A 16,039-nucleotide genomic window follows, 5' to 3' on the forward strand; every position below is an offset into this window, starting at 1 on the left:
ACCCATATGAAAAGAATGTCCTGTTTTAAAGATTTAGTTACCTCTATCTTACAAGTGTAAATTAAGTTGCAACTCCCTTGTAAGAACTGGCGTCACAAAGATGAACCAATACAATTTGTACCTTTAGATAAGGAAGAGTGTAAGTATAAAGGAAGGGTCTGGCAGACCACTCTAACTGAGCTCCAATTACCTATACCTGCCGGTCGGGTAGGGTCTTTGCCTCCCGAGGTCCCAGGGGACGCCCTCCTCGTACTGTTCTTCTCGAGGGATTCGGTGAACGACGTTGGCCACGCCGGAGTCAAAGGGCGCTGGGGTGAGAATTATACTTACAGTGTACTTTTGTGCACATTTAATAGTAAGAGCTCTTTAGGCCGTGGCATCTGGTCCTCAAATGGGTAACTTTTCACTTGTAATCTAATCGACATGTCATATGTATCATGCTACTAGTAGTTAAGAAGATAGAACAATAACCTTGCAACCATTAAGATTCTTATTTCTGCTTCTAATAGCTAGCAACCATTTAAGCTTTCAGCCTGACTCCGTCCAGTTACTGTAACTCGGCCAAACACAAACAAAGAACCTTAGCCGTTTGGCTATATCAGCCTGGTCAGTGGTAAGGCGCAGTAAAAGCTGAGCGCTGAGTCGTGTCGCCTCCATGGGACAGACTCCTGGGGCACCCGTCAGCCTCCCTGGCTGCCTGCTGTGAAGGGACTGTCGGTCCTAGCAGTCAAAGGCTCGGATGTAACTTGGCTCACAGACCACGCATTACCTGGCCATCAGCTAACACCCCCCAAAAGGAGGAGTTAAAACCTTTGAAGAGGCCGTCAAAAATGGGATTTCCTACTAAAAGCTTTGTGTAGCTAAAGAAAAAAGGAATGGAAGAAGGAGTGTTATTAAAATTAAAGTCTTGATACTTTAGATCTTAAATATCTCATTTTTTAAATATTTGTACCTTTAATAAAAGGTTCAAACGATTTTATTGTGTGTTTGCCAAGGATTAAGCAGACTGAGATCTCTGAACCCCAAACTTTTTTTATAACTGTTTAATGCTGGACAGTGACAGGGTTACATTAACATATATTCCATATAAATTAAGACAAGAAGGCTCATTGGGTTATGTAACTACAGACACATATTAAGATAGAAGCCCCCAATGTTAAAATGGCCAAGCTGGATATAGGTACTCAAATCTATTTAATTAGTAGTCTAAAAGAAGTAAACTGAAGATGACATACATACACGAAATATTTGAATGAACATGATCTTAAACTTTTGCATTTCCTTTCTTCAGGCTTCAAATCTGCAAATGTATATACACTCATCCCTCGCTATATGAGCGCAAGTGGGTCCCAAATTTCTGCTTGAAGGCGAAAACTCATAAGAGCGACACTAAATTTCCATTAAAATACATGTAAAAATCTCCAATTCATTCCAAGTTCTTGTAACTTGACATAAGCCAGTTGAGTTTAGGTACTTTTCTGATGTATTTGAATGGTTTGGCACCAGAAATAGCATGTAGTGTATGTACATAGAGCAGGTATTCCCAACCTTTGGGTCTAGATTTGTTAAAGGTTGCCAGCTGGGCAGTTCCAAACTGCATATGGCTGTTAAAGAAGCCATTTGCAGTTTCTTAAGACTGCTGCCTCAGGCAGATATCTATCACTAGGAAGAGCTGCTGGAGATGGCAGCTATCTGTATCACTAGGGACAGCAATTACCTTATGCCTAGGTGCTGAAACCTTTACACTTGAGTTAACTGCTGGAAGCAGGAGGGCTGGGGGAGCCGCCTAGCCTAGCAGTCCTGGTGAAGAGGCTGCAGGAGGAGTGTCTAGGGCTAGGACTGTGGAGAGATGCAAGGGGCGTCTAAGACTGGGGGCAGTTTGGGGCTGCAGGGAGAATTTAATACTGGGAGCGGTTTGGGGCTGCTGGGGAGGTGTAAAGCTGGGGACAGTTTGAGGATGCTGGGGGAGGGTCTAAGCCTGGGGGCAGTTTGGGGCTGCTGGGGGGCTCAAAGGCTGGGTTTGTTTTGTGGCTGCTGAGGGGCTCTAAGGCTGGGGGTGGTTTGGGGCTGCTGGGGACAGTTTGGGACCTTGGGGTGGGGCTCAAAACCTAGCCATGGAGGAGGTCTGCAGGGCAGGTGGGTGTGGGGGGACTAATACAGTAAACCTTCAAGTTACGCAGGGGTTGTTCCTGCAACCTCTGCATAACTCGAATTTTCATGCAAGGGGAGAGGAGTCAGGAACCATCAGGGCTGGTCAGTTTCCTGGCTCCCAGAGTAGCAGGAGCTGAGAACCAGGGGCAGTCTGGTTCCAGTCCCCCCATGGCTTGTGTGGCTGGGAAACTGATCAGCTCATGGCTGGTCAGTTTCATGTTCCTGCCATTGCAGGGGAGGGAGCCAGGCTAAGAGCCTTCTCCCTCTCTTCCCCCAGCCGCAGGGCTGTCAGACAGCTGCATGTCTGAGGGAAGGGAGGGAGAAGGCTCCAGCTACAGACTGCGGGTTTCCCGCCCCCCAACCTGGGACTCCACAGCTGGCTCTGCTCCAGCCATGGGGCTGCTGGTCCCCCCACCCCGTGGCCAGGGACCCCGCTCATATAAGCAGGGGAAGTTCACTCATATGGTGAATAAATGTAGGTATATATGTTCTCGTTTTAACAAGTATTCATTAGTAAAGTACTTTTTAAATGAGGGATGAATGCATTGCATTTTTAAAGAACTTGAATGAGCAAAACTATTTTTTGAAGAAAAACAATATGGAATTCTAGAATTACACTGTTTAAAAGCTATAGCATCTTCTATTGCAAGACATTATGAAAAATGAATGACCTAACTGTGATACTATGGAATGCCACAAAGCAGTACTTCAGAATTATTTTTTTTAAACTGAATACTCATAAAAGCAAATTTAGTAGCTTTAAATTCTGCCTTCCCAAACTTACTATGGGACTTTGCCATAATACACTTAACATTAAAATAAGTTGTGAACTTCATTTGTTTGAATCATCCACAAGACAGACTTTTGTTTTACCAGAAAGAGGCTAAATAAGGCTATGTCTACACTAACAGATAAATTCAATTTTATTAAATTTGATTTTATTACGCTGGGTTTTATAAATTCGATTGAGTACACTCACTTCCCACAAAGGTCACACAAAATCAAGTTAGTGCTGCCATACTAGAGTGGCCAAATATCGACTGTTGCAGCAGTGCATTCTAGGAACCTATCCCACAGTTCCCTCAGCCCTGCATTCTGCGCCCTCCTCCTGGGCCTTGCTGCATCCCCACCGTCAGCAGCACTCACCCTCCTGCCTGGTTCCCAGGTCCCTGCAGCTTGAGGGAGCCTAGAAACTGACCAGGACTGCTGCACCTGGCTTGCAGGAGCTGACACCCAGGCGCAGCAGGGAGCCAGGTGCTGTACTGGTGACTCTTCCAGATCCCACAAGTGGTGGGCAGCCAGAAGCCAGATGCAATAGCACCAATCAGCCCCTGAAGGCTATCAAATTCAATTCAAGGATATGGTGCTTCCATACTAGCCTTCATTCAAACTGTTAAATTCAAACTTGACACCACCCCCACTCGGTTCTGAGGATACTGTGTCGATGTTAGTGCTTCCTAAATCGAACTAATGGTATTTACAGTGAAGACAGTCACTTTGTACAATCAAACTACCTTCCTTTAATTCCAATTCACCTTGTACTGTAGACGTAGCTCAAGTCCCTTACCTCCCCATTTGGAAAACTAAAAATGGCTGAAGGGATTTAAACTACTTTCCCCCTACACCTGTCCCTTTCGATCTGACAAAGCATGACAATTTTAATCTCAAAATAAGGGTTAAGAAATTGAGTGAATGAAACCGGAATGAGAAGGCAATAAATCAAAACAAAGCTGTAACCTTAACTACTGCAAAATGTAAGTTTTCCATGTTTCTTAAATGGTATATTTTTATTATAGGTACCTAATTCCGATGTTCTGTAACTGTCTCCAAATCAGTTTTCGATAGAAGAAAAGCATGTTCTTCTGGAACATAGTCTCGGTGATATAGAAAAATGACCTGAGCAGCTGCACAACATAGGTATCCATCAGCCAGTATAGGAACTTGGCCAAAGTGTCCTCACGGTAATGATGTTCCAAAGCAGGAACAAAATGATCACCTACAAGAAGCAGAATTCTATTATACTAAGAATCTTCCATTTACATTTCTAAAACCCAACTCACTTTTTCCCCCTCTTAGATCGAGGCTGGAAAAGGAAGATAGAGAAACTGCCACACAACTGTACAGTAGTTGCCCCACTCCCAAACCACCTAACCCTCCACTTTTTACTACATGGACTTTAACATTAGCACTTGTTAAGTATAAAAATAGTGTGTAGTTACAAAATGGTACATGGAACATCAATGTGCTGAAATGAACCACTCAGATCAGCAACTGATTCAGTGGCCCAGAGGAAAAATAATTATATCCGACTTTCTGTCTGCATTCTCTATAATTAGGTATGCAGAGAATGCTCTTACATGCACAGTGGCAAGATACTGTTAGGGAGAAGATGAAACTTGTCCTAAATTATTACAAAGGAGACAGATGCTAGCTATTACTTCCTGGGTTGTTGTACAAGCAAACAATAAAAGATTACAAACCAGATTCTGAAATTAATGATGAGGGTGAGGGGCGTCATTGGGGTTAGCAGAGGAAAAGTGCAATACCTGTGCTTCCCATTAAACTTCCACACAGATTAATTTGCAGATGTGGATTTTGTTTAAATTGGACTTCAGAAATTAAAAAAACACCACCCTTTACCACTGTAACCTGTATTTTGGTTGCAGTTATCTTTGTTTTGCCAAACTTCATATGAAAAATATACTGCTGGTACAAAAAAATGCTAATTCATACTATTCCAAGAGAATCTTGGTTTTCATTGAAGTTCTAACCGTTATGGTTATGAAGAAAAGCCTGAAAATATGAAGCAAGTTCACCCTAAATGCACAGAAATCAGTGGGAAAATAAGAAACCCAGATTTTTTGAAACTTCTTGTAATTTTTAATCCATTACTATGGTATTTTAGAGTGTAGATCACCATTTTTGAATTACTGAGATTGATAACACTGCATTTACTATTGGAGGTTTTAAATAAGTGCTTATCTATTATATGCATTCACCAACAAGGAATTATATAGGAAGACACAGCCAACAAAGAACCGACTGCTGAAGGTTATAAAATGGAAGTTAGAGCTATTCACGCATATTTGCAGAGTGAATGATGAATGAAAAACAAAGACCCTGGTATTCGGCATAATGGATGGTTCAAATAGGAGAGGCAGATCCCACAAAGACTGGGTAGATGATATAGTAGATTGGCGTGGAGCTAGTCTACAGAAACTAAGCCACTCTGCACTGGACAGGGAACGACGGAAGGAAACAGTGAGCCCATGGTTGTTGATGATGATGATATTCATAAGGGCTGTGTCTACACTATAAAAATAACTCTGAAGTTGCTTACTTCGAAGTACAACTTTGAAATGAGCAGCTTCGAAGTAGAGCGTCTACACACTGAACTTCAAAGTTAGGGCACTAGTCCATTCCTGGGAATGGAGTAAGGATTTTGAAGTTGGGCTCTCTACTTCAAAATAAGGGAAAAATGTGTGTCGAGTCTCTGCTGGCTACTTCGAAGTTAGTTTCTAGTGTAGACACACCCAAGGAGATTGATAACTTTTTCAAAATCAAGTACTCTCTGTGAGACATAAGGTACCGACTCAGGAAAATATGTAAGCACATGCATAAGTCTCAAGTGAGTAATCTCATTAATTTAGGTGACCAATATACCCATTAACTTCACCATGCTAAAAATTATGAAATTGCTTAATTAGCACCTTAGACAGGAGAGAGAAGAGGACAGACAGAAGTAGGGAAAAGAGAAAAAGCAATCTTTTAAATGAAGTTCTAGGTTTTTTTTTTTAAACTGTGCAAGTATTTGTTAGTTACTGAACGTCAAAAATGTCAAGTGATGAAACACCAATAGATACGTTGACAAGTATCAGAGAGGTGGCCGTGTTAGTCTGTATCTTTGAGAACAACAAGAAGTCCTGTGGCACCTTATAGCCTAACAGGTATTTTGGAGCATAAGCTTTCATGGGCAAAGACCTGCTTCATCAGATGCTTGAGTGAGTGCTTGAGAGCTGTTTAAATCCTCCCCTGACCGCCCCCATGCATCTGATGAAGTGGATCTTTGCCTACGAAAGCTTACCTGTTAGTCCATAAGGTGTCAAAGGACTGCTTGTTGTTTTCAATAGATATGTTGCATCTCATATCTGTAAGACTTCCTTAAACTTATGAAAATATATCCATGAATGAGACACTGTCTATGGAATTGCAAGCAAATTATATACAGGGGTTATTTTGAGAGGTGGGTGAAGTGAAAAAAAAATCTAACTTATAACATGCGCAAATGCAGCTCTAACCTACAAAGGAACTACCAGTGCTCCCTAATTTGACTGTGAGGCTGCATCTATACCAGCAAGCTCTTTCAAAAGATTTTTCAAAAGAAGGGAGCCCATGGAGCGTCTCCACACTAAAAGCATTCTTTTGATAGTAAGTCGAAAGAATGTGGTGCTCCTTTCAAAAATCGCTCTTCCTTTCCTGTTTGAGGAAGAGCTCCCCCTTTGGAAAGCTTCTTTCAAAAGAAAACATGTAGACATTCCGCAGGACCCTTCTTTTGAAAGGCCAGTCTTCATTTTCAGTCCCTGGCCCGTTCTTGCGAGAGAACAGGGACTGTGTGGATGCTCACTTTTGAAAGAGCAGATCACTCTTCTGATCCACTTTTTTGTGCGTGGTGGCACTCTTTCGAAAGAAGTTCTTTTGGAGGAGATCTTCTGGAAAAGCTTCTTTCGAGAGGTCTCTGTAGCGTAGAAGTAGCCTTTGAGTTTTATCATATATCCATATTTTCTATGGGGCTTCATTAACACATCTGTAGGACTTTTCCGTTTCCTTTTTCAAACATATAAATTATGGGGTTAACAGATGTCTTCCGTTTAAATTTCCTGTTTTAGAGGAAATTGGGAGAGGAGAGCAATTCCCCATGCATAATAATGTTTTCCCATTCGGATCTAAAGGCTATGCCTATATTAGGAAGCCTATGCCAGCACTGCCCCCTAGAGTAGACATACTGAATTTTCAGTTGATAAATTTAATAGCTTTGTCAAACCATTTCCTGCAGACTTTACAGGCGCACGTTGCTTAAACGCAGACCTTTTCACCCTCTCTGAAATTTAGAAGTTCAGCTATCTGCTAATTATCTGTCTGGGGGTGAAAAATGGAGGATCTGGCAGCAAAAAAGTCCTGTGCTGTCCAGGTTATGTAGCTGTTTCTCAATTGCATGCTGCTCCACAAAACTGGACCACATAGAGTGATATCCTGGCTCTAAAACTGACTGCTACCTGATGCTTCAGACAATGGGGCAATATTCTTGGAATAGAATTCCTCCCTACAAAGGAAGTTCTCCCAAAACCAACGCCCTCCAGCCAGAACAGGTTAGTATCAGACTTGTATTCCGCAGGATAAGGTTCTCCATAGTTTTTTTTTTTTTTTAGTAGTCTTAATATGATAAATAAGCCCAATACTTTTTAAAAATCCTGCTCAAGTCTTGTAACTTATATCTTGTGACATCAAATCCCACAGTTTAATCCTGCATTTTGTAGAAGTGTAATATCTTTTGCTCATTTTATATTTGTTGCCTTTCAGTTTAGTTGGCTGTCCTTTCATAATTCATGAGTAAAAACTGCCAGCTGTCCTTCCCTCCATCTGTTATTTTCTGTAACTCTATCATGTCCCTTCTCCAAACTAAACAGGGATTTGTCGTCTATTCTGGACACCTTTTTGCGTTCTGTCTTGAGTTAAGGTGATTGAAAGAGAATGAAGTATTCAATGAGAGAGCCATGCTGACCCAATAAGCATAATTTCAGTTTCTAACATATCAAAATGCTGTCGAAGAAATTTAAGAAATTGTCAGGCAAAGACATGGAAAATGTGAGTTTACATAGAGGCTGTACCTCCCTGGTCCCACACCCTCAGAATCTGAATGGCCCAAGACCAAGCATTTTGCCAAATCAGGGGAGGTCAGTGTTCCCCCGCTGCCCTCCAGCTTCACTCCCAGACTCCCCTCCTGGCTGCAAGACAGCCTCGGCCTTGATCCCCAAAAACTTCCCAGCTACCACCCCTCGGGGCCGACCTGGCCACATGCTGCCAACCCCAGCCAATGCTCCTTAGCTGCCAGCTTCCCGGCTCCCAGATGCAGACTGACAGTTTCTTGGCCCAGGCCATGGGCTGCCAGCTCCTGTGTCCTGGCCAGGCCACCCATTCCCCGACTCTGCCAGTCTGCTGGTCACCTGCTTAGCCGTGGCTGCCCACTCTGGGCGGGGTTCCCACCCCTAGACTCCCAGATGGGCCCTGCTCCAAGCCACTGGGGCTCTTTCCAGCAACATCTGTGGTCCTCCCAAACACAGATATTGCCAGACCAGAGTCCCAGATTTCAGAAGTGCATCCTGTGGTGAAAGTTTCAAGCACACAAACAGTTATGAGGGAAACTGTTCAGCTTTAGTTACAGTAAGCCCTATTTGGGGCCAGTTGGTATATTATGCAACCACACTCGCCTTTCAACTCTAAACATTCAACTCCTCATTGAGTTAAATCTAAATACTGGTCCATCTCCACAGTACAGTGCCTTACTTTAATATTATAGTTAGTACCTTTGGTTACTCGAAGCCATGCACAGTCATTCACTCTCATCTTCCACATCAATTCCTGCAAAGAAAACCTGGCAAATTTACCCAAAGAGATGAAGGTTTTCACATTTTTTAAAAAGCGGCATTTGTTATGGCTAGAACCCCACAGCTCTGCAGGTACCACAAGGTCTAAACATTCCCGCACAAAAACATACACCTGCCAGTGGCTGCTGTGCTGTCGGAGAAGTTCCTTCAAGCCAGGATCACAGAAGTCTTTAGTATTTGGCTTTTCATTTTCTGTTCGCTCCAAGACCGATTTCTCAGGGCTGCTTAAGACACTTACAACAATTGAAGTTCTTTTTGGAAGCAAACACAAATCATTTGGAATGTCATTGCAACCACTTTCTCCACTACTGCTTGCCAAGCCTACAGGAGGCTCTTTTCCAACTTGACCTTCTGCTTCCTTATAAATCTGTGTTCTGTCATATGTAGCAGATAGCTGATATGTTGTGGCAGTTTTGCTTGAATTTGTCTCAGAAACTGAAATAGGACAATTCTTTTTTAAAAGTACCAAATACGGACATTTTGCATGATTCTTTAACAATTTCTGAAATACATCTCTCATCTGCCAGTAACGTTTGGGCAATCTTTTCCTTCTCCAGGTATAAATCGGTGGATTTTGATTACATTTTTGTTCCAACATTTTGCTGTTTAAGAATATTGTTTCTATGAGCCGTCGTGCCCCTGCTTTGCAGCCCTTCAAGCGATTCAATAAAAATGATTTAGGAAAACATTCTCGGAAGCTCCTGGAAGAATACAAGAGACATTTCCTTCCAATGTACACTCTAGAAAGCGAGATTTTATTGGACATCATCTTAGCTATATCACCTGGGGGGCACTTAAGCCTTCTGCATTTTAACAATGTATCTTCTGATTTTTTCATTTGTACAGAATCAACCTGAAATTTACATATATCTAGGTCTTCTCCCTCTCTGCTGCAATTTATTTTAGTCTCAGTGTTAGATTTATCAAGTTTATTACTTTTAACATGCAGCCTTAACAAATTTTCATCATCTACCATCTCTTTACTCTCTCGAGCTTCCTGCACTAACGAAAGTGCACCAGGAGTCTCTGTTCCACCCTTATTTGCTTGAGAAAAGGACTTAATTTTAATAAAGTTATTTAGAGAAAATGATTCTACACATGAAACAGGCTGTGTATCATAAAGGAGGTCTCGAGTGGATTTATTTTGATCCATATTAGAACCCAGGCTCCGAACATCCTTATCTAGCTCCTCCCTTAGGTTCATCTTCATCCTTTTAGCTGTAGATTCAAATTGGTCCCTGTCCAGCTTCCTTTTTGAAGGTGTAACTGTAGCAACTGCACATAGGTTAGGTTGTCTCTGATCTTCCAGGTGTCCAGTGACCACAGGTACCTGTCTGTCTGTTTCAGAATTTTGCCCAACAGCTGCCTTAACTTTGGCAGAATGCTCAGAATCAGATACGCAGCCTTGTGTTTTATTGCTCCTTTGACTTTTAGTGCTCAAGATACTAACTTCTGATCTTTGTTTCCACTTCCACCTGTTTCTCTTTGACAAGCTATTTTTATTAAACTGAAATTTCTTTTGCATGTAGTTATACAAAACAGTAGGTCTATTTTTGGAATACCTTTGTTTAACAAACACTGGGGAAGGTGCTGCCTTACTTGAAATAAGCTCATACACAGGCTGCCCACAGATCTGATAACAGCAACTAGGTGGCACTAGCATAAAGACTGCACAGTGTTCCAATAAATACATCATAACATCATCCCCTATCCTGCTCAGCAATGTTTCCCACAGGACACTGATGCGAAGAGTTTCTGTTGCAGTGTTAGGTAGATAGCTGCATATATTTGAAGAAGCCATAACCTGTGAATAGGAACTGTTTTCATCCAGTAACGCATAACCAAATGCAAGGACATTCTTCTTATTTTTTTCACAAAGTCTCTGAATCACTCTTATGATTACTTCATTCCCATTAGACAACTGAAAAGAGAGAAAGGGGGGGAAAAAGTTAATTTTACCTCAAATCTTCTTCTAAGCAACACAAGCAACTTTTTAGTAATAGGTGTTTGCAAGAACATACAACACCTCAGACTTCTGTTTTAGATTAAGACCAATAAAAATTAGATTAAAGATTGTGCTACATTATATTACATTTGAAAAATCCTACTCCAGGCTTTAATTTACTGAAAATTATGATTCTATATTCAACAATTCACTCCTTATATAAAATTGGGAGAATTCCACTCCTTCCCCCCACTACCCCCTATCCTGCTTATTAAGATTGTAAACTCTCCAGATCAGAGACTGACTCTTAAAAAATATTAGAGATACAAATCTCAGAACGAGAAAGGACCTCGAGAAGTCACCGAGTCCAGTCTCCTGCTGGCAGGACCAAGCACTGTCCTTTTTTTTTTTCCCCAAATCTATTTGCCCAGATCTGTAAATGGTGCCCCTCAAAGACTGAACTCACAATGCTGGATTTAGCAGGCCCATGCTCAAACCATTGAGTTACCCCTCCCTTGTCTGTAGAGCACCTGACACAATAGGGCCCCAGGCCTTCAAGTTATATGTAAAACTAACAACAATAAAATGTCAGTTCATGATTTTACCAACTGCTCAACAAGCTTATAGCTGGAGTCCTATTTTAGTAACTTTATACAATACTTGGCTGTTTACATAAAGAGCAGAAGTGTTTTTCTTTATTTTGTAAAATGTGAAAACGTTATTAAACTCTAATTACACAAATAACTGTTTCTTTTTTAAATTTTAGATGGAAATATAGGGAAATACAAAGGCAAAGAACTTTATGAACATAACTTTTCATTTAACCCTCTCTCTCATTTACATGTAGTCTGGGTTACATGCTCTTATCCATCATCATCAGGGAAACAGGAAGAACCATCCCACTCACTGCAGGATTCGTGGCAGGGGAACCTAAGAGACAGGCCCTTTCCTTAGGACTCAGTGGCTGTGTCTACACTTGCCCCCTTCTTCGAAGAGCGCATGGTAATCAGCCTGATTGGAGAACACTACTGATGAATATGAAACACTTCATTAGGCGAATTCTCCCCACGCCAACTTTGAAGGGTCAAATTTTGAAGTGCCAGCATGCTGTGTAGCTGCAGCTACTTCAAAGTGCCTGCAGCTACACGGCATGCCGGCACTTTGAAGTTGCTGCAGGAAGAATTAGCCTAATGAAGTGCTGCATATTCATTGCAACACTTCAGTAGTGTTCTCCAATCAGGCTGATTACCATGCCCCCTTTTTCAAAGGGGGCAAGTGTAGACATAGCCAATGATTACATTGCTCCATCTCTGGATTTAAGAAAACTTGCACAATTTACAAGGAATCCAAGTGTGGGAGACAGCGGAGAAAAAAAAGCACAGAGAAGGAAACAATAGGGCGACGTCCACACTAGCAATTTCTTAGAAAATATTTTTCGAAAGAAGGGGCTCTTTCAAAATATCCAGTGGAGCATCTACACACAAAACATGTTCTTTTGTAATTAAATCAACAGGACGCGGAGCTCCTTTCAAAAGTGCTCTTCCACTCCCGTTTCAGGAAGAGCACCTTCTTTTAAAAGTTTATTGGGAAAGAAAGCATGTGTAGACGTTCCATGCCCCCTCCCTTTTTTTTTCCCCAAAAGAGCAGTCCTTATAGCATCTGATTTTTCAACCCCAGTCCCATTCTTTCGAAAGACCAGTGGCTGTGTGAACACTCTCTTTCAAAAGAGCAGATTGATTTTTTGATCTGCCTTTTTGTGTAGCTATGTCTACATTAGCCCCCTCCTTTCAGAAGGGGCCTGGTGATGAGGCAGTTTGGAAGATGCTAATGAGGCACTGACATGAATATGCAGCACCTCATTAGCATAATGGCAGCCATGCGCAATTCAAAAGTGCTGCTTTCGGAATGCATGCCTCCTGTGTAGATGGGGCCTTTCGAAAGGACCCCCAGGCTTCACAAGCCCCTTCTTCCTAAAACCAAATAGGAAGAAGGGGCTTTTTCAGTCGGGGGGGTCCTTTCGAAAGGCCCCAGTCTACACAAGCAGTGTGTATTCCAAGAGCACCACTTTCAAAGCACGCATGGCTGCTATTATGCTAATGAGGCTCTGCATATTCACAGCAGTGCCTCATTAGCATCTTCCAAACTGCCTCATCACCAGGCCCCTTCTGAAAGGCTGGGGCAAGTGTAGACTTAGCCTGTGAGGATGCACTCTTTCAAATGAAGGTCTTCTGGAAAATCTCCTTTCTAAAGGTCGCTATAGTGTTTATGTAACCTTGCTGCAGCACCACATGCTAAGAATAAGGCTCAGTGCATCAAGGTCGACAGTAGACCCACGAGCCTATTAACAACCACAGGCAAGAGCTGGATGGGTGTATTTCGTTTGCAGCTCAGCGACAGGGAAGCAGGAGTTCGCATCTGCAGCAACCACTCCAGGGCTGCAAAAGGAAAGCGGAGGGGCTCTCCCTGCCAGCGGGGTTTGCCCCGGAGCTGACACAGCAGAGCCGCGCGGCGGCCTCTGCCGGGCTGAAGCGCGCCCCCGCCGGCGATGTGCAGTGGAAGGAGCCGAGGCTGACGGCGCAGGCGGTAGTACCTGTTGGAAGCAGACGGGCTGGGTGATGGCCCTGGCTCCCCGGGGGACGCACACCACGCACTGGGACACGAAGGTCCGATACAGCTCGGAGTCTCCCCGCTGCAGCACTTCAGCCTGGCCGGGCCGGCCCGCAGCCGCCTCCCGGAGCCGCCGCACGAAGCGCTCCAGCCCCAGCACCTCGGCGTAGCAGCTCTCCAACGCGGCCAGCACGGCGCGGCACGCCACGGCATCCGCCATGCCTCGCGCCGCTCCGGCTAATGGCCCCGGCTCCGCGCCGGCCGCTGCACCTAGTGCCTTCCCCGAGCTGGCAGCGGCGGGAAACGCCCCCCCGCCCCCACAGGCGCCCCCATTGGCTCCTGTGCGCGCTGGCGCACCGAGTAGCCCCGCCGGCGTGTGCGCCCCAGCCCCCCCTGCCGCGGCAGCGGGGAAGTGGGGAGGGGGTGACGGGGAGCACCACGCTGGAGCTGAGGTGGAGGGCGGCGGGGCGGCTGGCTGGAGGCCCTACGCACCCTACAGCTGCGGGGAGGGAGCTGCTTCCACGTGGTGCGTGCCTGGCCGCTCCCCAGCGCGGGTTGGGGAGGGAGGCACCTCTCGCCTTACCTGCGGGGAGCGGCTGCATGGAAAGGAGCTGGGATCCAGCCAGGTGGGTTAAGTGCAGTCTGGTTCATCCCAGCGCTTAAGCAGCAAAGGGAGGGAGGTGGTTCGGGTTGGGCTTGGCTGGGGCGGGGAGTCAGCCCTGTTCGGGACTTGGTGTTTTCCGCGAGCACGCGGCACGTTTTGTCCCGTGCTAGCTGAGCGTTACAGGCAGCAACTGTTGTGCAAGGAAAGGGGGGTGCGTGCGTGCTCGGGGGCTTGGGGTGGTCGTGTGTAACGTTCCCTCTAAGATTTTCCAGCCACGTGTGGGATACATTTTGTTCTGTGCGCCCTGGCATGCGCACATCTGCACCCCTACTGGAAACTCCTGCTGCTGCCTGTAGGCAGCGGCTTAGGTGCTCAGCTTATGGGGAGCATTGGTTTTGTGCGGGTACTTATCAAAAGTGTTTGCATCAGTGGTGCTGTCCCCACACAGCTAAGTATACCAGGATGCTTCATGCTGGCCTTTCCCACACTAATTTGGCCACAGAACACTTTTGGGCTTGGAATATATTGATGGAACGCAGACATGTGGGTAGAGACAATGCTCAAAAATTGATTTAAAAGTTAGGGGTTTTTTAGGTGTCTTCTATTACAATGAACAAAAGTAATGAGAGAATCATTAGGCTGACAACTACTGTCTTTCTGACAGAAGGAAAGTTAGCTACCCTGTAATTAAGCACAAACCTAAAAGAAAACAGCAATATAACAGCCAAAAGAAGGATGATTTCTGTCATTCTTGTATACAAAAACAGAAAGGACAATATTGTACAAAAAAGGACTGTCTTTCCTTAAAGCTTAAAAACACTTTTTTTATGAAAAAGAAATGCAAAACAAATTAGGTATGGAAAATTTTAATTGTGTTTTTATAAATTTATTTTTAGACAACTAATTGACAGTAAAAATAAGTAACATGACAGTTTTCTAATGGGAGGAAATGTTTTTGCACCTATTGATCACAAATCCAGTTAATATTAGGAACAATGCTGGAGAGTTGGATCCTCACATCAGGTGCAGCATCATGTCATTTCTCTGAACACCACTCGTGCCATAACCATCTGAATCAGCTCTGATTATTTCAGCACAAGTAGCATCATCATTATCCTATTATGAATGCTTTAAATATTAATATACCTACAATCTAAATATTATTCAAATACTTTAATATTTTGATATACAATTTTATATTTAATACTTTAGAAGGAAAATATTGCTAGCAGAACACCTATTCCCATTGCATGGAACACCAGTGTTCCGCAGAACACCATTTCAGAAAGGCTGCTTTATGCTGCTGGCCACCTCAATGCTGTGTGGTGTGCTAGTGATTTGCTGAAGGATTCCGAGAGCTGGAGGTCGGGTTCAAGCAGTGCCACTAATTCCCACAGTCCTGTGCACCACTTGTTAGGTTCCAGCAGTTCTCTGGCAGAAGCATGGAGCCTGCACTGTGCAGTTTCCATTAGTATTGCTAATACAGGATCATGATTGGTGTTCCCTCATTTTTTTCCATTGATGGGCAAAATAAATCTTATGTGCACCACCCATAGAAACACATGTTGGCAGGTATGGGTGCTCTGATCAGCTAAGTGACACCTGACTCTCTCCTCCGTGGCCATCCACACACACAGCTTACAGAGAATGCTGATCATGATGCATGATTCGCCTGTATGTGCAGAACTTGCACAAGTATTATTACAGCCTTGGGGGTTACAATATGTCTGGGTTTTCCCAGACCCTGAGACTTACTCTCAATTGAAAAAAACGTGCCTGGACAGACAATCAAAAAAAGAGACAATGGTTGGATGGAAAGCCTATGAAGGGAAATTTGATTGGGGTCAGGATATGTGGCAATGGGGATGGCAAAATCAGACAGGAACTCATTAGATTAGGAGGAGATGGGAAACTGGGACAGGTTAGGTCCGTGTTTCTTAAAACTATTTTCCATAGAACACCGGTGATTCCATGAATAACTCACAGGTGTGCCATGAGCCTCTGACACTTTTTTTGATACTATACACTGATGGTATATATTTTTTGTTACTGAAACCAGATACTTCTTTA

The 16,039-nt window shown here is 43.8% G+C and overlaps 1 protein-coding gene across 1 annotated transcript in view; it reads right to left on the reverse strand.

Annotated features, from left to right (window-relative positions):
• TERT (telomerase reverse transcriptase) overlaps window positions 1-13,585 on the reverse strand; it is an 86,782-nt gene extending 73,197 nt beyond the window's left edge. The window contains exons 1-3 of the mRNA XM_074985471.1: window positions 13,349-13,585; window positions 8,733-10,734; window positions 3,952-4,147 (exon numbers count right to left, since the gene is read on the reverse strand). Coding sequence (XP_074841572.1) covers window positions 3,952-4,147; window positions 8,733-10,734; window positions 13,349-13,585 — 2,435 coding nt within the window. The remainder of the gene's footprint in view (window positions 1-3,951; window positions 4,148-8,732; window positions 10,735-13,348) is intronic.
• Window positions 13,586-16,039: the final 2,454 nt, after the last annotated feature.

The sequence above is a fragment of the Carettochelys insculpta genome, chromosome 2 (assembly GCF_033958435.1).
Source record: "Carettochelys insculpta isolate YL-2023 chromosome 2, ASM3395843v1, whole genome shotgun sequence".
NCBI classification, from domain to species: domain Eukaryota; kingdom Metazoa; phylum Chordata; order Testudines; family Carettochelyidae; genus Carettochelys; species Carettochelys insculpta.